The sequence below is a fragment of the Haliotis asinina genome, chromosome 13 (genome assembly GCF_037392515.1).
Source record: "Haliotis asinina isolate JCU_RB_2024 chromosome 13, JCU_Hal_asi_v2, whole genome shotgun sequence".
Taxonomy (NCBI): domain Eukaryota; kingdom Metazoa; phylum Mollusca; class Gastropoda; order Lepetellida; family Haliotidae; genus Haliotis; species Haliotis asinina.
In genome coordinates, this window is record NC_090292.1 from 42,342,398 (window position 1) to 42,367,280 (window position 24,883).

The 24,883-nt window shown below is 41.2% G+C and overlaps 1 protein-coding gene across 1 annotated transcript; it reads left to right on the forward strand.

The window, feature by feature from the left end:
• The first annotated feature begins 4,351 nt into the window (after window positions 1-4,351).
• LOC137260089 (uncharacterized) lies at window positions 4,352-20,204 on the forward strand. Its single transcript, XM_067797781.1, has 7 exons — window positions 4,352-4,621; window positions 16,156-16,213; window positions 16,692-16,916; window positions 18,193-18,220; window positions 18,482-18,685; window positions 19,613-19,731; window positions 19,993-20,204. The coding sequence occupies exons 1-7, from the start codon at window positions 4,596-4,598 to the stop codon at window positions 20,122-20,124; spliced, it is 792 nt and encodes a 263-aa protein (XP_067653882.1). The 5' UTR covers window positions 4,352-4,595; the 3' UTR covers window positions 20,125-20,204.
• Window positions 20,205-24,883: the final 4,679 nt, after the last annotated feature.

Below are 24,883 nucleotides of genomic sequence, written 5' to 3' on the forward strand. Positions count from 1 at the left end.
GGAGGTCACCAGGCAGTGATCTACTATTTTTATTTGTCCCTGGAGGCAAACCAATCATTCCTGAAATAGCCGATCGTATGGAATTGGCATCAATTCGTTTACAATATGAACGTTCCTGTACATTCATTGGCAATCTCCATGCACCAAAACTACTACATTCAGCACTCCATTGGTACTGTCATGGAAGATCGACTAATGAATGTTCCTATCTCAGACGATATCCCATTATCAGAGGCAAGAGTTGCTAGACATTTCATTTCCCTCGACCTGTGAAACGCCTACCATCACATCCTGATACATCCAGACCATCGGAAGTATCTCGATTCAATTTCAAGGGGCGTCATTACCAATGGAGGATCCTGCCTTTGACATATTTATGGTCTTGTTGCTTTTTACTCGGGTAACCAAACTGATAACATTACAAGCTACCTACATTGTGTGTGACATCCGAGAGCTATGCTGATGAATTTGTTAAAGCTCAGCAGGATCCAGTCGTCTTTCATCTCTACAGGCAGTTCAGCATCAAGTTGCTAACACAATCAGGATGACTCCTTAACGACGACAGGTAGGATTTAATATCAACTTGGAGATTACAATTCATATGGGAGTAGCTTGACACACAAGAGGCCATTTTGTTTGTAGCCCAGGACAGATGGGACAAAATTTGTAGCATTCAGTGTTGAACTCACCCAGAACTCTGCATCATCAGCAGAAATTACTGTGGTTTTTGACGTCGGCGCATGCGCTGACAAGGGCCAACTGCAACTGCACCCTCTTGAGATGTTCTTGTGCCCGTACATCCGGAACGAAAACCCCAGGGGGTTGATTCGTCTGCCCATGCAACCAGTCCTTCGTTGGTGGGTCGACAAGCGGAATGTTTGCGCTGGAGTCTGTATGGTGCCCTTCACGCCAACATGTCGCCTGTTCATCGACACACCTCTTGATTAGCCGAGTTACCATGACATTCGTTCTTCATCATCAAGTGGCTGATCATTGGTCATCCCCAGAAAAGGCCCTTCACATCAACGAGTTGGAATTCAGTGATATCATTCTCCCCATTCAGCATATGCCGGCAGAACTCTGGTCATCCCATATTCAATCAAACAACTCGACATTAGTATGGTACATCAATTATCAAGGTTCGATCCGCTGTCGAACTGCTCATGTGTACTTTGGAGTTTTACCGTCTAATCCATTCGCTCAACATTATGACCAGAGCCTGGGGAATATCATTGCCGATGCCCTGTCACTCCCCATACGACCATCACCAAAGTTACTGCCCTTAATATTGAAGTTAATGATCTAACTGATACCTCGACCAGACGTAGATCTATTTGCCATTTGGTGAAAAACATCAGCTTCCATGGTTCATGTCCCCAATTCCAGATCCTCTAGCGTGGGACCATGACGCGTCAGTCGGATCATGGGAGGGTCTAAACACTTAAGCATTTCCTTCCCCGGCTCTTCCACCTAAGGTAGTTCAAACGTTACTTGCAACCGGCAAGATTTATCGGCACTTGGCCTTAAACAAGTAGCAGAACCGAATCAGTACGGCTACCCGCCCAAAACGACTTACTTCGTCATCCACATTCAGCCGTACACCACCGGTCAGAGTTTTACCATCTAATCCATGCTCTCAACATTATGGCCAGAGCCCGAGGAACATGAGAGGGTCCAAACACTTAAGCGTTTCCTTCCCCGGCTCTTGTACCAAGATTTATTGGCACTTTCAGCCGTATACCACCGGTTATCAAAACCCCTCTGTCTACACGTATGGTGCATTTACACAAATCTTTGATAGCCAAGGGTTACTCTCTCAGAATAGCTGCAACTATAACATCTGCCCGTAGGACATCGACCTGACCATTGTATGGCGATAAATGGAAGATATTTGAACATTCGGTCGGCAGTTTCAAATTTCTGCAGGTCCTTATAGCCTTCAGTAAATTATCTGTCAATTATTTACATGTTTCCCCTGTTTTCTTTATTAACGTTCAGGAATCATCCTCGATCCATCATGGTATGATTACTTAAAATTCATGATCAATTCCTGGTATTTCTGTGCTGTTGCGTAGGATTGTCAACACCAGTTTAACAAATAAAAACCACAGGCTTCGCTTGATTTTGTAGAAACAGTGTGAAACTGTGTAGAATGTAGTCTATTTTGTTGGCCTGCAGACGTCATTCAGGACCTGTAGATTTTAAAAGCCTGCAGGTAGCAACAGGCCCTAATAGCCAGCTGGTAGATTAAAGTGTCGCAAACACTGCCAGTGAATATGAGCCACAACATGATAAGGAGTTTGAACAGATAACATTACACACTTTCTTTCTCGTAGTATTAGCTACTACGGCTCGTATTTCAGAGTTACACGCACTAGATGTGAATCGCGTGTACTTTGAGCAACACGTCTTGGCAGAATTTTCCTGGGACCGCGTTGGGACTTTGTCGCAAAGAACCAGTCACCAGGACAGCCGGGTGAAATGCTTACTGTCCCACCTTTGTCAACCATTCTTGGGCCAGATGATGTTCATGATTTGTCTCTCTGCCATGTCAGAGCTCTACAAACTTCCCAGCCGCCACCCAGGGGCGTTGCCATCTTTGTAAGTGGCTATTTATCCCGCTGTCTACTACAGCCAAGGCTGAGTTCTCATGGACAACTTTTTCCTTTTAGATGCGTGCTTCCATAATGAGGGCGTATACCTCGGCTGGACTGCCACCCCTAGCAACATCCAATCCATACTGCACCCGGGCGTTGGCCTCTACAGTGCTTTAGCTTTACACAACGACTGTTCCCTGAAGGTCATCATGGAGGTTTGCTCTTGGCGCTGGGATACAGCTTTTTCCTCACATTGTCTGAGGGAATTATCGGTCACTGACGTCAAGGGTTTGCACCAGTTTGGACCCCGCCAGTTTGCACAGACGTTATCGTCGGCTCATCAACGCAGATGAGTACAGTGCGCGTTTAGCATTCGCTCTTGTGTACATATTGAATACAATTCTGATTCATATTTCTGAATTTTGTTCTGGATTCTTCTAGGATTACAACTTTTCCTAAAGTTTTCGACAATCTCGCTTGCTGACCTCTACTCCACGGAACAATCACGTCAGTGAGTCCTTCCCAATTTCGTTTGTGAATTTCGTAGCGTTGTAGGGCCAGATGTGGTCTTACTGGGTTAAGTGGTGGAGGTCATGTGGAAGCCATGAGGTGTTGGCACTGAACGTTAAACTCGTGAGCTTTCCATATCAGTTTACTTATGCCCTCTGTTTGAAGCTTGGGTATTGGATCGACCACTTCAGCCAATCTGTGGGAATCAAACGGTTCGATTCTTCCAATCGGTCCTTGCATCATGCCTGATTCAATGTTGTTCGAGATAAAGAAGTACAACCACGAAGTACCGAATGAGGTACCCTTGGCATCGGGGTATATCGCAGTGTACCCTGCTTGTAAAAGGGGTACATTGAAAATAATAGAAGAGTGCTTAGCCAGTCAAAAAGATATTTATGTGTGAGGTAAGATAAGTGCAAATAAACCATGGGATAAGTGGGATGGATAACGTCTGGGTGCAGTGTGGATTGGATGCTGCTGGCGTGGGAACTTGTACGAAACCAGGTGAACAGTGGATTAGACTTTGTGTATATTTGTGACGGTTGCCCACCAGTGGAGCAGATTACGCTCACGTTTCCGTGGACACCTGTCACGACAACTAAGTGATAGTGATTCATAAACACATGTCCTGTCATCTTTACTCGCGATGTAAACTTGATGGTTAGGCCCACAGAGAGAGATGTTTCGGACATCATGGTCGTTTGGTCACGCTTTATGGAATTTGCTGACGTGATATGCTGGTTTCACCAGCTGTTAAACGTCACCAATTAAGCGTCAGTTTTAAGCGTTTTAAATACTGACAGTAACGGATGACCTCGACATCTGAACACATGCGTAAACAATTACAAGTAATAGATTACGTTTCCAAATAAATTCCATAACTCTCTACATTTGAATGTTACGCTTACATCACAGTTTGTTTTCACTTGATTCACGCATGTAAAAGTGAAATCAAACATTTAGACGTACTGAACATTCGATTTAAGGTCAAGTATAACTGAGAGGTGTATGGAATCTGTGGCTTGGTACATAATTCACAGTTCCGACATATTTTCTTCCAAATTCATAATCTATATGTGCATAGCGAAATCTGTCCCATACTGACTGTACGTCTTGTAACAGTATACAGTCCAAATGAGACCAGGACGCAATACATACTGATGTATGTGCTTAAATTGTATAACGTGACGATACCAGTGTATTGTTCTGTTTATATTTACAAAGTTCGTGTTGCCGACATTATCAAACAGACTCACACATGTATACTTGAACACTAAAAGTGCAGGGAACTGACAAGTGAAACGTAGAATAGAGAACATATTTTGGTGAAAGCAGAGTGTGTCTTTTAAGTCTTGTTTGTGTTCCCATGTAAATAACAGTGGACTAGCTAGAGAATGAGAGGCTGTAAGGTTCTCGCAGACCTTTTGAGGATATACTAAACTACATTGACGATATTCCATAACATTGTGCGGTCTGAGGTGTGGTGAAATGGATCGTGTTATTACTGGACTTGGGTGAGTTGTTATGTAACGTCACATCGGCAATATTGCAGCCACCACGAGACGAGAACATGTTAAATATTGAAATAGAAGATGTGTATATAATAAAAATCTCTCGATGAAGGATGGTAAAACAACTAGAACATCACAGTGAGAATTAAAACTAGCCTTGAAAATTAAAACTAATATCTCAATACAGTTTGGACAATACAATATAAAAAGGCTATAGATCGCCAACAACAGAAGGTAGATCACCATACTAAGACCATGGGGACTTACATTACCTCTGCTACCTGTGTTGGACCCTAGCTAGATTTAAGTCATCCCTTCAACCGTTAGCAGTTTCGTCATATCTAGCCATATATTAGAACTACACGTATGACCCTATCTGGATTTACACCATCTCTTCAGCCTTTGGCGATTGTAAGATATATTAGCCTCCATTAAAATAACAAGAATACTACGTTTACAAATCCTGGTAAGTACAAATTAAATTTTGGGACTTACGTACCCTCTCAGGAGGACAGTAATTTTACAATACTTTAACCCCCTTTGAGGGTACAGCCACTAAAAATCTGTTACTAATCTATACTACTAATCATTAAAAATCATCTACAGAACATATCAATTACACTTCAACAAGGAAATCAATTTCTTTTACAAATCCAATAATGAAATGAATATTAACTGCGTTAAAAAGATTCGTAAGTGTTTTTGCATTGAAATATGTATCCCTTATGATAGAGAATTCAACACAGTCAAGCAGGATGTACTTGACAGCCCAAGTGGGTGTAACCGTGAGGTTTTATTTCATGTAATCTATTGATACCTACTTGGCTGTCCCACTTCTTTTGCATCAGATCACGAATATAAGACCTAATAGCAGTTTTATAGTCTGAGTATGGAATAACGAGTGGAGTCACAGATTTGTTGAGTGCTGCCATGGCAGCAAGATCAGCCAATATATTCCTGGAAATGCCCACGTGGCTTGGTAACCAACAGAGGACGATGTCGTATTGGCCAGTAGCAAGATCATTGTACAGTTCAATAATTTCTATGAAAAGTGGATGTTTGCAAGAAAGATGTTTAATCGCCTGAAGACATGAAAGAGAGTCTGAATAGATTATGTATTGTTCATGTTTAGGGTGTCGTTGAACATATCTAAGAGCCGTTAATATGGCGTTAGCTCCCGCAGTGAAAATAGAGCTGCTATCCAGTAATCGAGAAGATATTGTTTTGGATCCAATGACCGAGGCACATCTGTAAATAAGGATTTGTGATTGTTATATTTGCTTTTTAATGATGGTTGTTGTTTATATAAGTATATAAGTAAGTAATAAGTATAAGTAATTTCTCTCTGATTTCTTAAATAGTGTTAATGTTAGACCAACTTGTGGCCTAACCGATTGCCAAGGAGGAGAGGAAAGAAGACAGGAAGGCGATAGAATCTCCAGCTCAATGCCGGCCGAAGAAATAAATGGTTTAATTCTGTTCCCTACAGGCGGAACAAGACTTCTTGTCCTACAAATCCTCATAAAGTTATATGTATATAGAGAATAATTTAGTAATGTACTGTAAAGATAATTTTACGACGTTGTGTAAGAGATGGTTCATCGACCTCAGCGTAGAGACTGTCAATAGGTGAAGTTCTAAAAGACCCGAGACAAAGTCTTAAACATTGGTGGTGGACAGAATCAAGAAGTTTAAGGTTGCTTTTACAGGCTCCGCCATATACGATGGAGCCATAATGGAGTTTTGAATGGACAGTGATCTACATAGGTGTAAGAGGGTAGTTTCATCCCCTCCCCACTTTGAGTTGGAAACAACCTCCAACAGATGTAGTCCCTTCAGGCCTTACGCTTTAAGGGATTTAATGTGGTTAAGAAGGTTAAATGAGAGTTGAAAATTAAACCCAAGAACCTGGCATCCTTGACAACTTTGATGGGAGAGCCATTTAAGGACAGTTCAGGGTTCTTATGCGGCTTATATTTTTCTACAAACATGAATACAGTTCTTTTCGGATTTAGAAAATTTAAAGCCGTTTTCAAGACACGATTTATTTATTTTATTGAAACACAACTGTAATTGCCGTTCAATAGTACGCATATTTTTACCAGCACAGGAAACATTAAAATCGTCCACAAACAGTAATCCATCGATTGAATCATTTAAAACCTTGGATAAACTGTTGATCTTAATATCAAATAAAGTGACAGACAAAATACTGCCCTGAGGTACACCCTGAACCTGATTATAATGATCAGACAGCTTTGAACCTACTCGGACTTGATATTGCCTGTCTTTTAAAAACTCTATTATAAAAAGAGGCAAACGGCCTCTCAACTCAAAGTGATGTAAATCCTTCAAAATACCATGCTTCCAGGTCATGTCATAAGCTTTCTCGATATCAAAGGAAATCGATACAACATGTTGTTTATTTATTATAGCATTTTAAACGAAGAATTCTAAACGTACCAAATGATCAATGGTACTACGATTTTTCCTGAAACCACATTGGTGTTTTTGATCAGGTTATTGGTTTCAAGATACCATGTTAATCTATTATTTACCATACGTTCCATGTTTTTACAGACACATCTGGTTACAGATATTGGTCTGTAATTCTAGGGATATGTATGATCCATGCCAGGTTTTGGTATTGGGACTAGAATGGCATTACGCCATGAAGGAGGACATTTTCAAGCCGTCCATATTTTATCAAATATGTCTAAAAGTATGACCAGACATCCCTCAGGTAAGAGTTTCTGTAACTGGTAATGTATATTATCATCACCCGTTACAGTTTCATGAGCTTGCTCAAGAGCAGTATGGAGCTCACATAACCTTCATAACCTTATTTCATTCAAAATTAAGTTTTTTTTTCTTTTCCTGTTGATTCTGATATCTCTGAAACTCAGGAACATAATTTGCCATCCTTAAGATGGTGAACAACCGATTTTGAGCCTTTACCTTTTATTCTCTGACTCATGTTCCACACTTTGGACATAGGCGTCCGTGAATTAATTTTGGAAAGATAGTTCCTGCAGGATTGTCGTTTGTTTTACTTGAAGGTACGATATGCCTTTGCATTTAGTATTTTAAATTTATTTAAGTTATGGACAGTTGTGTGATGACGAAAATATTTCTCTGCCTTTTTCCATGCTTTCCTAGCATTTTTGCAGTCTGCATTAAACCATGGCTTCCGTTCATCATCAGCAATTATACTTAAGGCGTCAGAAAACACCTGAATAGGATCAGCTATATCCAAGAAACTTATTCTAGATATGCAAAAGGTTTGAAATAAGGAACAATCTGCTTTGGAAAAATTCCATCGTGTGTGAGATGGAGAATCAGTTGGAGAAATTTCTGATAGTATCGTTGGAAAATGACCACTTCCTCAAAGGTCATTGTGGACTGACCATTCAAATTCATTAAGTGCAGTAGAGTCTGCAAGAGACAAATTCAGAGGAGAGTATGTGCCGGTTGCAGGATCCCGAACCATCATTGTACATACACAAATCATTGTTGGAGATAAAATCTTCCAGTGTTTTACCTTTAGTATTAGTATTTGTACCACCACAGAGTGGAGTATGGCCTTTAAGATCACCCATTATAATGCAGGGTTTCGGAAGTTGATCATAGAGATCAGACAAATGCAGTGTGAAAGAAGGCAGAATATACAGCGAACATATTGTAAAGGCAGTATGAAGAGTTAGTCTCACTGCATCGGTTTGAAGGTTAGTTTGTAGTGTTACTGGGCTGTGAATACGATTCTGCTTAACAATGATTGAAGATCAACCAGTGGCCCTATCTTCCGGAGGTGAGAAAGAATAATATGCTTCGAACTGATGTAGATCAAAAGTATCTGTCTGTTTCAAATAAGTTTCCCGCAGACAGTAAGCTGGTTGTGACAGATCCTGAACTAATAACTGTAACTCATTTTAATTTGTCCTTAATCCTCAACAGTTCCACTGTACTATATTGTCGAAAGACGACCCGTTAAGGTCCCGGGGTAGAATAGGATTTCAGCTACCCATAAAAGGCGACTGTGCTTGTCGTAAGAGGCGACTAACGGGATCGGGTGGTCAGGCTCGCTGACTTAGTTGACACATGTCATCGGTTCCCAATTGCGCAGATCGATGCTCATGTTGTTGGTCACTGGATTGTCTGGTCCAGAGTCGTCTATTTACAGACCGTTGCAATATAACTGGAATATTGCTGAGTGCGGCGTAAAACTAAACTCACTCACTGTTCTAAGACATTACCTTTCAGGTGGGTTGATTGGGGATCTACCCCGTACCTTTTTTTGAGGGCGACAAGCCGTGGACCCTAGAATGGACGTTTTCAGTTACGTCCATGTCCTCGAGAGATCCATATTCGTTAAATAGCAGAATTGTATTTTCCGACCCTTTTGGGGCTCTGCCACTTTGCTTTTTGGGAGCATCGTACCTCAGTTTAGTTTTGCTTTTAACAACTGACTGACTATCAGATGATGACTGAGACTGTGAACGTGATTGAGAGGACGACGTATGAATAGATGATAGTTGTGACACTTCCTCTGACATGCTAAGTATTGATTCCGCAGTTTGAGATGATGTAGCAGGATATAAATGCTGTGGAGAGTTGCCTTTTACTCAAGTCAAGTGTTTGGCAGCTTGTGGTTGATTTAGATACTTTAGGGCTTGACTCGATTGGTGTTTTGGTTACTGAAGCATAACTTTCTGTCAGCTCAGATCTCTGTACAAGTTTCTTGGCATCAGAAAAGAAACTGATGTTCTGGGTGAATCTGATCTTGTTGATCTGCATTTGTTCTGTCCAAATTAGACATTCGTTAGAGAACAATGAATGATCACTTAAACAGTTGGTACATTTCTTAAAAGTACTTGTACAATCTTCAGTTGTATGTGTCACAGTGATCACACACAACGGACAATGTGCAGGTATTTATATGATGGCCATACTTCGGACATTTAAAGCATCTCAGCGGAATGGGAATGTATGTGTCAGCAGTGATATTACAGTAACCTGCCTTCAAGAATTTGGGAGTAGTTGGTGACGAAAAGGCAAACAGGTAAGTACTCGTTCTGTGTATTTGTTAGAACAGTTTCATTGTGTTCACTAAGATCACTCCTTGGCCTTTCATTTCAGTCACGGTGTCAAGTCCTGACATGTCAGAAAACAACCGATCACAGTCTCTGATGATACCCTTTTTCTTGTTTAACGTTTGTTGAGCAGAAACTGTGCTCGTCAAATTGACTAATTGCTACCGTTTCCGCACACAAGCTGCAGTGCGCCTGAACGTAACCGTTTAATGTTCTTAACTTCCCTGACAATACCTTGAATACCTTTGGCAAATGCAACAGGGTCCAATTTTAATGGTGTTTTGTCGCCAGTTTCAATCACAAGAAAGCTTGGCCAAAAGTCAATTGATTTGGACGGTCGAAAGTCATTATCATCCACATCATTTTGAAGAGGATTTGGGTTTCTTTGTGGGGATTTCATAAGCCATATTTAGGGTTGAGATTTCGTCATCCGAGCTCCCCACCCACCACGGAGTATCACAAGGACAATGCTAAAAACAAGCGGATCTCCAACTTGCAGCACCAAGGATACCCGGATGATATACTCCAGCAGAAAAATTAAAAGGTTAATGATTCCACCAGATTGGCCCATGAGCCACCGCCTTCTGGGCATACGACTCTAGGCAAAAACATATATCAAATGATGAATTTCAAATTACAATCTCCAAAGAGCCAAGCATGAAAAATCAAATTACCAGTTTCATAAATTTTGAGCATGAAATAGTTGTAGCTCAGGGCTTGGCGTGACCAGCCGATTGATAGAACTGGGCCAGTTCTACCACCCGTCTAGGTGAAGTCAGGGCCAAAGTGGTGTGTTGAGCAATAGGAGCAATAGTCCTGCTCCCATTGCCCTCAACCACCAGGATCCCCTCCTCCACCGACACAGCGCCGCAACCCACGGCAAACGGGTTGGTGGACCAAATATCCCCCCGGGTCCACTACGGGGGTGTCGGCGAGCTCTTGGCGTTACCCAGCACCCACCACGAGGAGGTGGCTCGCCACGGGTGCCAAATATTTATGAAGATGGGCATACGAATATTTGTTTTGAAAGCAAATGAGGTTCAGAAGATTGGCAATGGGCGTGACTCCACAAAACAGGTTATCCAATAATGTAACAGCGCAGAAGTTTGCTTCACACTTGTCACGTGACAAAACTTTACCTGGACATGCATTCGGCAAAAACACACATAAAATTAAACATATCATAATTTCCAAATTTTCTTGCAATAGTACATACATAAAAGTAGCACAGGGCTTTGTGTGACCAGCCGATTGGTTGGGCCGGACCCATACAACTACCCGTCTAGGTGAAGTCAGGGCCAAAGTGGTGTATTAGGCAACACAGTTGCAGGCCAGTATTGGACTCCAACCAGGATCCCTTTCTCCACTGAAGACCGCAACCCACGGCAAACGGGTTGGTGGACCAAATATTCGCACGGGTCCACGACGGGGGTGAACTGTTCTCGGCTCTTAGCATTACCCAGAACCCACCACGAGGAGGGGGCCGTTCACGGGTGCCAGGACGTGCTTAGCCACGTGCAAGTCTCTACGTGTTGGTTTCTGTGTATGTGTACTGAAGTAAATCTTTATCTGATTTTTCAAATGTGGTTAATTTTCTTCAACGTGTGGCCCTACCAGTTGCCAAGGAGGAGAAGAAAGCAAACGAGAAGGAGATAGACTCCCCAGTTCAATACTGGCAACATATTTCTATGAAAGCACGGTGAGTCTATAACGTCTTGTAACGGTGGACTAGCTTAAGAACGACAACATAAGGTTCTCTGAGCGGCTGCAATGACCCTTTTGAGGATATACTAAAATACACTGACGATATTCCATAACATTGTGCGTGCTAAGGTGTGGTGAAATGGGTCGCGAGATTACTAGACTTGCTTGTGCGTTCGAATCTCTATGCATGTGTGTGCGTGTGTTCGTGTGAATGTGAGTTAAACAGGAAACATATTTGATCAATTTGATATTGTACCAATGTGCTTTGATAAACTTAATTAGCCCCAAACGCTCTCAGTCCAGACAAAAGAGTTAAGGATTCGAGCATTTTAGGCATAAAATTTAGCCATCAATTTACGACCGTGGAGAAAACAGCGCACATTTTTATCAAACAGATGTCACCCAGGGAGCGGCAATACAGTGGAAGCTATCATAACCGGCATCTGTCCATTCTGGCAAGTTGGCAACACCAACGTAAAATATCAGTCCCATCCGTCGCTTGTACATTTATCATCAGCTGGATAATCAGGGACATTGGCCAATCCGGATTATTTCTTCAGTCCCAATGACAGAGATAACATTGTATTACTAAAGAAATATACTCGTCAAAAAAGTAGGGGAACCTGAACTTTGAAGTCTGATAGAATGAAAACCCAATGAGAAACGTTAGAATGACATTCATCTTGTGTATGCAGCATCATTTCACGTTATCACCACACGCAAACACAATGTATGGGAAGCCCGTGCACAACGTGGGAGCCTCCTACACCTGCATGGAGTGTCATTGTAAATCTTGACGTTTTAAAGGCAGGTCGGAATAATCATTGTAGACCATTTTTTCGATAAGTTTCTTGCATCTGTGTGCATGGTGAGGGTTTTCAGGGTCAAATCACACAATACTGACTGAACATTGTAAACCCGGAATTTTCATGTCATACTCCAGTCATCTAACAAGGGGGAAAACTGAACGAACAGCTTTGCTTTGAAGGAAATCCACCCAGAACATCCATTATTATTGTATCAATATTGATTCAGTCCCATATATTTCCCCATTTCGACTATCGTACATTGAAAGGGTATCAAGCTAACGCCCCCCCCCCCCCCCCCCACCCGGACAATTGCCCCCCGACAACTGCCCCCTGGCTCTCTGCCCCCCCCCCCCCCCATTGAAAGTACAGTTCCCCTACTTTAATAACCATGTAGATCAGCATCAACTACATGTAGGAAGGTGGAACTGGATGAGGTTAGGTCTGTGTTGTACCTCAACATGTGGATGTAAACTTGAAACATGTCCCCGTGATCTTGACATTTTTACCTGGACTAACACGTTAACTGGGTATACACTGTGATTATTAAAAACAAAGAATGCGACTTGATATGAAGCAGAATGATCCTTGCATTATGATGACATGAGTTACTCATCATTCTTTGAAGAGGAAAGAAAGGCATCTGAAATAACAGAATTATACATTTAGGAGCTTTCTGTAATGTTGCGTGATGTTAATGATTGTCCACCAATATCAGCACAGAGCTGGTGCTGTTGATACTATGTCAAGCATAGAGCTGGTACTGTTGATACTATGTCAAGCATAGAGCTGGTACTGTTGATACTATGTCAAGCATAGAGCTGGTACTGTTGATACTATGTCAAGCATAGAGCTGGTACTGTTGATACTATGTCAAGCATAGAGCTGGTGCTGCTGAGCAGTCATTGTGTAATATTTTGCTGATCTAAATACAAATTACCAGCCATTTGGTACTAAATAAATGCCGTGTCTGTATCCCGCTTCCCTCAGTGGACATTTCACAGGCACTGAAAAGAATCACCGTTATTGTGCCATAAGGTAATAGTGTAATCGAGGACAATACAAACAAAACAAATTTCTGTGATGAGTGAAGAGATAATCAACTAGAATACCAATTTACATGTCACTCGCTCTTGAACGATACATGAAGAGATCTTAAATCTTTTACTCCAGTCAAGAAGACAAGGTCATCAATATCTCCTGGTGGCAAAATAATCTTCATGAATATGTCGAGTTGTTATGGTCACTGATCTTACAAAAACATTCGTAGGTAAAGTATTCATATACCACTGCTTGACACGCATTAGATGAACTTGCGCTGTAAACGCGTTTGTGACAAGTAGGCTGGGCAAGGAATGTAGACGAATACACTCGACTGCTACAGGTACATGAGGTAGGTCGAGGACTAAGCATGTGCAATACATGCTGACGGTGGCGTGAAATCAATACCGCTACTGTTTATCACGTGTCTCGTAGAGAGATTTCGTTAAGCAAGACACGAATCGCACGAGGAAATTGAACATTTTAAATATTTAGACGACAACATGTTTCCCTCGTGTTTCAAGTGGAATGTTCTGGAGGGCGTTCCCATATATGCAAATTGGGGTCATTTGTCAGGTCGTGGCTTATCTAATACTTGTCAAGCAGTAGCATGCTTAAATCAAAAGCAGACTGCCTGGAGGTCCTCCATGCTTTGATGTACCTCAATAAAGTTGATACAAAAACAGGGTGAACCAGTTGTTATATAGCATTACATTATTGACGACCTACAAAGTGGAAATGGAGTATTGAAAAAGTTTTAAATTTCTGCTGATGAAAGTCAAAGAAGAACTTGTTTGAAACGCTGAAATATTGCCGAGTTGACGCTATAAATGACTTGCTCACTCACTTCCTGAAAACGGTTACACTGGCTGATTATGAAAAGTTCAGTGATAAGATTATTTACGAAAAGGTTTCAAAATATAAACCCCATGAACAGAACTGTACTGGGCACTCCTCCCACTGTTTCAGTCTTGTTAAAGATTTCTATCGTTGTTACGTATCACGTAAATAACTATATCCTCTGTATGCTCAAGTTAAGTGAAAACCTGATTCGAGTCATATGCAACGTGGCGACACATATATGGTGTACCGTCACACCACATGTTTCCAATTACCACAAATATCACTGACCTTCAGTTTATTAGCCAAATCTGGTAACGTGTATATATCACCAGACTATTGAATAAATGTTATAAACAAACAAACAAAAAACAAACAAATAAATAAAAAATTACTGAGCAATTAAGAGACTATGTCATTAGTGGAAAGCATTTACAACTTTTACCAACGTTGTATCTATGTTAACATGATGGTCAGATTTACACGTCTTTGTCATATTTACACACATTTGTCATATTTACACACATTTGTCATATTTACACACATTTGTCATATTTACACACCTTTGCCACATTTGCTCATGTAGTTATTTCATGTCCTTTGGAACAAATGTAAATTGGAAGAGCAAGTGTTACATACAGTCCAAAAGATCATATGATCATATGATCCTCGGACGATGCGTTTATTGCCTCTCGTGGCAGGTTTGGGAATTATTGTTCCTTCGTGATGTGATTCTTGCAATGATCTTTATGACACACTACTCCGTAGCCAGGTTACAGCTTGTAGTGAACCCTGTCACTAGCTGAATGTAACAAATTCAAAGATATGCATTATTCGTTCTTTCTGGAAACACTGACTAGCTTCTCCGTGATATTGTGCTTAGAGAGCGAAAGGTCGCGGGTTCGAGACCCGACCGCTTCATAACAGACGTTAAAATTTGGTACTTGTTAGTCCATGCCTGGCGCTCGGCGTTCATGGAGAAACTCTGTTGGTTGGCTCGGAGTCCATACAATGTGTCTGTGTGGGGTATTCGTTTTGAATTGAGGCATGGTATCTCAGTGACCTTGGTATCTCAGCTGAAATCTGGGCTACTACAACCAGCCACACATACACACGCATGCACGTTGGCATATGAGTGAAACATTCTTATCATGGCACAATTTCGCCTCTACTTACCTCACAAGAAAGCTTATATAACACTTCACTAGTACTCTGAAAACCATGCATTGGCGTCTCCGTGGTGTAGTGCTTAGAGCGTCCGTCTGTCGAGTTAAGGTCGCGGGTTCGATCCCCGGTCGGGCCATCCAGACGTTATAATATGGAATTTGTTGGTCCCTGGCTTGTGCCCAGCTTCAATGGGAAAAACAGTCCTAGTCTGCTCAGAGTCAGTATGATGTATCTGAAAGAAGCTATTCATACTTAAATTATGCATGGCATATCAGTGAACTAGCACTGTAAAACTAGCTTGAATCTGGGCTAGCACAACCAGCCATACAAACACACGCATGCACATCGTCATGTGAGCGAAAACCGTTCTTAAACACGACGTTAAATCTCACCTCACCTCACCTCACCTCACCTCACCTCACCTCACCTCACCTCACCTCACCTCACCTCACCTCACCTCACCTCACCTCACCTCACCTCACCTCACCTCACCAACATAGAGAAGAGGGAGTGAAGGCTGGGACTTTGTTTTGTTGATAGGTGTACCTAACTAGTGAAGATTTGCAACTACGTGCACAGCCTTATAGACATGCACGCTCCAGAACTTAGATACGCTATATACAATGTATACGCTACGATATGTAGAGGCTCAACGTTGCACCAGGAGGGGAATAAGTGCATGCCTTAGTTTAGATCCATTCAGTTAACTTTACAAGCAAATAACCCTGTATTACAACCATGAAATGGCTCTGCATCGCAAATGCTATCTCATGAATATTCATGTATGCATAAAATATATATATGTGAACGAGTGTTCATTTGTCCTCGGCCATTGTGCTGACATGCGTAGTGGGAACTTCGATTTGAAACAAGTGTATATATTTGGCAGGAGTCAATCCACAAACACCAGTCAGCAACCCGTGTTCGCCATTACCACAGTTGAAAAGGTAAAATAATTTATACACTAAAGTCTATATGAATATGCTTCTCGATGTGATTATTGGCCAATGATTTCCTTAAGGTGAGAGACTGATGTTATAATTGATTAGACACAGTACAGTTATAGTAGTTCTGCTAAATCGGTGTTCTTCCACAGATGGTGATATAGTTTTATTTTACCTTTAAATCTTTCCTTGACGATGGCTTTCTTACTCCACCTGAAATCAAACCACAAGATATCAAAAAGCAAAAGGCCAGCATTGTACCAGCTGAAAACCCCGTTAGGGTTTGTTAACACTCAAGGCACCATATAGTATCTGCTACATAAGTGCAGTCGAATCTTGCCAGTCCGTCCACAAATTTCAAGCATATGTTTTTGTTACACAAGTTTAAGCACAATGTTCACGATCTGCTAAAAAATACTAGCTGACATAAATATACTCTTTAGCATCCAAAGTGCAAAGATTAATCTTTTTCTCTGTGCAGAGGAGTTACGATTTCACAACAATGTTCGTCGCCCTCTTTGGTCTCCTGGCCCTAATGTGTCACCCTATGTCGGTGCTCGGCGCCCCTGAAGAGAGAGACGCCCGTATGTACACAGTGTACATCTACCTTCCCCCAAAGGAAGGGAGGGACGAGAAGGCCGACATACTGGAGATTAAAACCAAATTGGCGGGACTAACTGACATCAAGGTTCTGTTTTCATTTAAGGTAAGTGAAGGCATTGAATCAATAAATCGCTGTGAAGACTTAATGTAGATCGGGATTCAAGACAGATTGATTTGGGGTTTTTTTGTTTTGTTTTGTTTGTGTAACATTGCACTCAGCGTCTGCCTATGAATAATCGGGTCTGGATTCGTTTTAGTTTCTTGTGTTACACACACGCCATGAAGGCTGGTTGAGCATGGTTTGTTGGTAGCAAATCGTGAAAGGAGCGTAAAGCTGCAATGCGTGGGTGTGTGTGTGTGGTCTAGTGTATGAGCTCGGGTCAAGAATCAGAGAAAGCTGAGCAACGTCGAGCTCGGACACTTGGATGGGTGACCGTGTTCGGTGACTTGATGCCAAAGACTTTCGTACTGTCCCACAACGATCAGATATGATATATGTGGTCTCATCTTAGGCAAGTGAGTTTGTTCAACATTGCCAGCATCCGGGTGAAATAAAGTCATGAGACTATAAGCCTGTAGCGCCTAAAAGACAGCATGGGTTATCCGGGGTAATAATAATAGTGTACCGCTTCGAGCCTGCCACTCCATGGTGTGGAATTCAGGGCATTATAATAACTTTATTATAATTGTTATTGTAATGGAGGCACCAACAAAATGATTGCTAAACATAAAATGCATCAAAACTGAAAATTTAATCAAAAAGCGAATAAGCCACAACCCAAAAATCACCCCGTGACCTTTATGTGAGCGGACTTGCAACTGCACAACCTGTTGGAGCAGCTGCTCGACTGTTATGGGCACAGAAATGTATGGTTTGAGGCCACGCGTGCAACATGTGTTGATGGGTAGAGTGTCATCACAGACCTTGTGGAACTGACTGCAGACTGCAGTTATTGGAGGTAGACGATATATCATTATGCAGCTTCCTATCCCCGTGGACACGACCAACGCTCAGCCATTCTTCAGTGACGAGACCCGTCTCCCACTGCGTTATGTCCATGTGGCGGGAAAAGGTGGGGACGTCATGCAGTTTTGTGATCCTCCGTTGGACAGATTTGGAGGGTTCGGTGTAATGGCTTGATGTGCAATACCTGCTAAAACTCGATTGCAATTGCCTCCAAATTGTAATTATACAGAATTGGGACCAAGCAGGGATGCGGCTCTTTTATAGCAGTTTTGATTGGCCCCGTTTTATGTAACACGAGTGGTGATTTCAACCACCAATATTAGAATGTGACCATGCTATGTATTACAGCAGATCCTCATAGATCCATTCCTATGGCGTTTCAGGAACTAACAAAGTAATGTTTCGTTTACAGGAACTCGGGAATTCAATGGTAATTCTGGGTAAGTTCGACTGTGAAACCATTTCTGCTTGATTATGTCTTACGAACTGGATATACATCTAATGTTGGCTTACCATATATCTGCTTAATACGATATATTACTATTTTACACCACGGTGCCTAGCAAAATGAAATAGAGAAAAGTGTAACGTGATGCCTAGTATTCTGGATGATAAAATGAGACATTAGCTTTCAGAGTAGGAAGATAAAGCACAGTAAACATCTACATGTCACCTTACAAGAAACAACAACTGTCTTGCAGTTCTTCGTGTCGACAAAGCGTGCAGCTGGCCACAGTTGACGAGCTTCCTGGCACGCAAGGGTTATGAGGTCAAGGTGAAGCCAGTGTATTACTGCAGTGACTTCGCCCGGGAACTTGGTCTGAATATGACCAGAGACTTTTATGACACTACTCTCAAAGATGATGAGGACTTACTTCTTGGCGCACAGATATTTCCTGTGAAAGGTAAGTCTGGCAGAGTGTTTGTGTGTTTAGTTATACATCTATTGCTGATGCATCGCTACATGTACATACACCCTCCCTCGACAGTGCTCAGTCCCAAGATGCGGATGGGGGATTTGGGTACATATGGCAATCGTCTAGTCTAGGTTCAAATTCACCAAAGAACTGACATTTTTTTCTGGCAGAATTAATTCTTTTTTGGCACCTGCTCATCGTTTCCATACTGCTTTTTACACCATCGTATCAAACACAAAATTGCGTAGCTTCCATTAAATTGTCAATCTACTCAATCTGCTTGGGGAAATATGTGTCCAACTCCTATTCCAGAACCAACTACGACTTTTAAACTATAAGCATCATATCCTCAAGGCATATAATGAATCATGTTGTAACTGACGTTCCAGTGGTCCCACACGAACCTGCTTTTCATCAAATATATACCGCAAATCAAAAGTTAAGCGCTAGCCTATTCAAAACTAAGATGTAAAGCAGTAGAAATGTTAGACTGAACTGATTGGGAAGACCAATCCATATTTTGCGAAGGTTCATCTGGTAAATTATGATTTAGGGATGTCATAATCATTTGTACGTACAATTAAAGGAAATATTGTAACAGATATGTTGACAATGCTTTTAAAACCAAAATAGCTATTCCTGTGCTTATACAAGATTATTACAGTCATGTGAACATGTAACAGTCATTTCTGATTTTCACTTTTCAAAAGAATGTAAACTTTTTGAGGAAAACAAAATGCATGTTTTCCAAAAGTCCATGCATCCTGTTGAAAGTAAAAGACAAATTCCATTATGACTTTGTTTTTGAACTAAAAGTACGAAACCAAATAATGATAGCTCTGTCTGCATGCAACCTCCATTTTTGCAAAATATACTGGGTGGCGCTTAACTTTTTATTCACGTTATACATTCCAGGTTTGCCAACAGCTATGTATGACGAGAAGCTGAGACAGATGTTTTTGAGAGACATAAGGATCCTTAACGCAGGTCAAAAGGCAGCATGTTTCAGAACTCTAGCAAGTCTTCCAGTGGAGGTAAACCGTTTTCCGTAGTTCATTAATCCCATACTTTGGCTTTCAGGGTGTGTTTCTGAGTTTCTAATTTCCCCATCACTAGCGTTGCACGTGGATTGAAGACAAGGTGGCCAACACCTGCTTGCATGTAATTTGCATTTTAAAGTTTGGTAGAAGGGTTTGCTACACCAAATTATCTCGTTATTGTTTGTTGAAAATACTGTAGTGGTTATCGTTCTTAAGAACACTTTGAAATGACTTCATTCTCTGTCCCTCTTTCAGCTGATACACTTCGCTCCAGTTGGCCAGAAGGCAATGGAAGCTATAGCGGAAACCTTGCATGCACCTGATTCATTCGATCTTGAAATCCTTCGGATCCAGCAGCTCGACACATACGCTGGGGGATGCAAGTGAAAATATATGATTTCCAAACTGGCAAAATAAAGATGAAATATGCTAGTTTACTAAATTCCAATAAATAATATTTCGCTTTCCTTTCTTTTTCTTGTTATTTATAAGGTATCTTCTGTGGAAAGTTTTGACAACTATCCGTGTACAATCTGTTCTCGTTCCTCCATTCTGCAGGGCACGCTGCTCCAGATACGTCAACACAGATTACTTTTTGACAACTGAAAATAACACATTGAAATTGCACATGAAATTCTTCATGAGGATTTATGTGTGTCACTAGATAAATGGAATATTTGAACCCAGTGTCTGGAATTTCTGGAATTCGTTGAGATGTTTTGTTGAATGCCCAGAATCCCACACACAGAAAGATACAGGCATTCACTACTATTCTTGCAAATCTCTAATCTGGTCTGCAGAGAATAATGCTTCAGACACAAAGGCACGTCTAGACAACCACGAACACCAGGCAAGCAATGAGGAACTGGTACAACTGGATCAGATTGTGGATGCTGAACATCAAATATCCATCACTTCTACTCTCTACTCGTTTCTGCATTCTGCAGGGCACTCTGCGTCAGACACATTGACACAGATTACACATCCCTGCGATGTTTAAATCTGGTGACTATCTAGACGTGAGTGTCTGGAAAAGATGATTTGTCACTAATCATCATCCTGTATATGACTATACTAAAATGCATATATCTCCTTATATTTCCTGGTATCCTTGCACAATCTGCATTCATGTCAGCGTTCTGCATGGAACAATGTCTCAGAATCAAAGACACAGACATGTCTAGAAAAAATACAAACACCATGCAAGAAATGTTTATCGCTGAAAGATGTATGCCCTTCAACGGTGAAATGTCAAAACTGAATTAGTTTGTTGATGGTGAATATCCAGTATTCATGAATTACACCCAAAGGTGTTCTTCAGTATCTATGTTCAATCTGCGTTCTTCAGAGCTTAATGATTGAAATACGACACAGAATTTACATCCCCGTGATGTGTAAATCTGGTGACTATATGCAAGCGAGCTGAAAAAGGTGATTGGCCACAAATTATCATCATTTATATCATGATACTCAATGTTTACATCTCCTTCCTGGTTTCTTTATCACGTCCATCCGAAAATATTACAGAAAACCCGACTGCCTTCCACTGTCCATACCTTTCACTGTCCATACCCTTCACTGTTTATACCACATTACTCATTTCATGTAACCATCTTCATTTGTGCTATGCCTAGTGCTCTGCACAGCCTCCCTGACACATGTCTTTAATATCCTCATATCCTTAAAATAAACTCCGTGAAGATCTGGAAGAACTGATCTTCAGTAATCGCATCTTGTCAAAAGGGGTGACCAGCGGGATCGGATAGTCATGCTCGCTCATTTGGTTGAGGCCTCAACCACCAGACTACCGTCCTCCACCGACACGGGACGCAACTCACGGCAAACAGGTTGCCCAGTTTGGTCGCCCCTTACGACCAGCAAATGTGGTGCTGTGGACACATGCTGTCACGGGTTCACACGGGAGAAGAGAACTTGAAATACCCAGCACCCACGACGTGGAGGTGGCTATTCATGGGTGCCTCTGTGGAAGAACACCCATTCACCAGAACCACTTTAACTGTATTATGTCTAATCAGTTATGACATCAGTCCGTCACGTTAAGGAAATCATTGGCCATTAATCACATCAAGAGGCATATTCATATATGTTTCACTGCATAAATATTGATCAACAAAATATTTTACCTTTCAACAGATTGTGATGGTGAACACGGGCTGCTGACTGGTTTGTCAGTTGACATCCCCAAAATATATAATACACGTCCATCAATTCGAAGTTCCCACTGCGCATATCAGCAAAAAGGCCGAGGACAAACGAGCACTCGTTCCTCCATATTCTATGCACATATGAATATTTATGAGATAGAATTTGCATTAAAGAGCAATATTGGTGGCAATACAAGTTTTTTTGCTAGTAAACTGATCTAAACTATGGCATGCACTTATTCCACTCTTAGGGGAAAGTTGAGGCTCTGCACTTCGTAATGAGTGATTGAGTTTGGACTTGCGCCACTTTTGGCAATGAGGGGCACCAGAAATGCGCTCCACATATTGGACCTATGTGGTCGAATCGAACCCGGGTTTTCAATGTGACGGGCGAAGGCTTTATCCACTAGGCTGCCTCACCATCATCTGCACTTCGTAGCGTGCGCACAGTGAACCCTGTATCTACGCAAGGCACGTAGTTACGTATCTTTACAAAGTTGGATACATCCATTCCACCAGACAACGTTTATCCCCTAAACTCCGCCACACTTCCCTTTCTCCATATTGATAAACTAAGAAGCTTTCTTGTGGGGTAAGGTGAGGCGAAATAGTGTCATGATAAAAATGTTTCACTCATATGCCGACGTGCATGCGTGTTTATGTGTGGCTGGTTGTAGTAGCCCAGATTTCAGCTGAGATACCAAGGTCATTGAGATACCACGCCTCAATTAAGAATGAATACCCCACGCAGACACACTATATGGACTCCGAGCCAACCAACACAGTTTTTCCATGAACGCCGAGCGCCAGGCATGGACTAACAAGTACCAAATTTTAACGTCTGTTATGAAGCGGTCGGGCATCGAACCCACGACCTTTCGCTCTATAAGAACAACATCCCGGAGAAGCTAGTCAGTGTTTCCAGAAAAGAAACAATAATGCATATCTTTGAATTTGTTACATGCAGCTAGTGACAGGGTTCGCTACAAGTAGTAACCTGGCTAGGGAGTAATATGTGAGATTGTCATAAAGATCATTGCAAGAATCACATCACAAAGGAACAATAATTCCCAAACCTGCCACGAGAGGCAATAAACGCATCATCCGATGATGATCGACGTTTGGACTGTATGTAACACTTGGTCCTCCAGTTTGTATTTGTTTCACAGGATATAGAAAACTACATGAGCAAATATGACAAAGGTGTGTAAATATGGCAAAAATGAGTAAGCATGACAAAGACGTGTAAATATGACAAAGGTTGGCAAATATGACAACGTTGTATAAATATGGTCATCACTTTGACATTCATAACGCTGGTCATAATTGTAAATGCTTTCCACTAACGATATATATTTTCGTATCCTTGAAATAATGCGTGACCAAATTGAGATACACCATTTCTGGAATACTCTCATAATTGCTCTGTATTAGGTAATAAGTAAACATTCATTCAACGGTTTCGTAATGTAAAGTTATTGCCAGAATTAGCTCATGAGAAAGTCCGTCATTGTCTTTTTGTTGCAATTGGTAACGTATGGTGTGACGGTCCACTTTAACACTGTATTTTCCTATGTGAGTACCTGTTAACTGAGACTTCGTTGACGCGTTGAATACAACTGACATTAGACATGAACTTAACTGGGACTTACAGAGAACATAATTAATATTTACTCATTGACGAGCAAACTGACACGGCTCAAAATTAACTCAGTGGCACCTTCCTAATTACAGGTAGTTAACGTTCTCAGGCCTCAAAGACTGCTGTCTCCTTTCATGTTACGGCACACAAGGCCAGTCGTTATTTGCATGTGTAAATATATTGACAAGTGTTCAATCATAAGATATACTAGAGAAAAATGCATATAATTTAGCGATGAGGATTTTTATATTTTTTCTGTACAAATCTGGTAGCCCCCCCCCCCTCCCCCCTTCACAAATAGCCCCCCACGCATCTGTTCAAAACAGCTGACCCCCTTATATTCTGTGGACAAAATGAATGAATCCACCCTGAACATCCTCATCGCGACGCCAGTGATAAATTATGAACACTCCCTTAGTTTATTCTTTAAAGGGGAACACTGCAAGACTTTGGTCTCATAGAAATATGTTCTCTATTCTACGTTTCACTTGTCAGTTTCCTCCAGGCGTCGTTGTCACTTTTAAAGGTCACGTATACTCAGTTTGCCTTCTCAAACCGATTTGTATGCGTATTTTAATTATTGTCTGAAACATGAACTTTGTAAATACAAACAGAATAATACAATATACATTATTTTCTACACATTATACAATTCAAGTGCATAGATCAGCATGTATTATGTTCGGTCACATTTTGACTGCACTGATGTTACAATACCAGGTGTTCGTGAAATTCGTTATACAATACCTAGTCAATATGATATACATTTCGCGATGTACATATAAATCATACGTTTCGAACAAAATGTCTCGAAAACGCCAACTATGTACATAACATTCATATATCACTCATATATCACTTGCTAATGCTTGTTTTCAAAGCCGATACGTGCTGACCTTTACACAGATGTCCACATTTGGCCAACTGTTTTCATTATTATATCGATCACCCAGACGTGAGTGAATCAGTTGAATAAGCCTGTGATGTTAGTATGCTATTTTAATGTAGAGTAGGTCAAGAAAGTCATTTCTGGAAGAATACTTATTCGTTTATTCTTAAATATACCAGCCTCAATGAAAAGGATGATTTAGCACAAAGTGGGGTAAAGTCACATATATGGGAGGGTAGTGCAGTGCTTTTCAAAGTGATTGATGGTAGATATGTGTAGGGCATTTTCAGATTAATGCATCGGCGACAAAATTATATCCTATTTTGACTTGAACCAAACGTTCCCGATTTTTTTGCAGGTGAACAGTGGGCTAAACTTTGTGTATATTTAGTGGGGCAGATTACGCTCACGTTTTCGTGGACACACACCTGTTATCACAACTAAGTGATA

Coding starts and splice junctions, on each gene's coding strand:
- LOC137260089 (XM_067797781.1), top strand. CDS start 4,596: ATGGATCGTGTTATTACTGGACTTGG. Junction 16,214..16,691: donor CCATTACCACAGTTGAAAAG/GTAAAATAATTT, acceptor TTCTCTGTGCAG/AGGAGTTACGATTTCACAAC. Junction 19,732..19,992: donor TAGCAAGTCTTCCAGTGGAG/GTAAACCGTTTT, acceptor TCCCTCTTTCAG/CTGATACACTTCGCTCCAGT.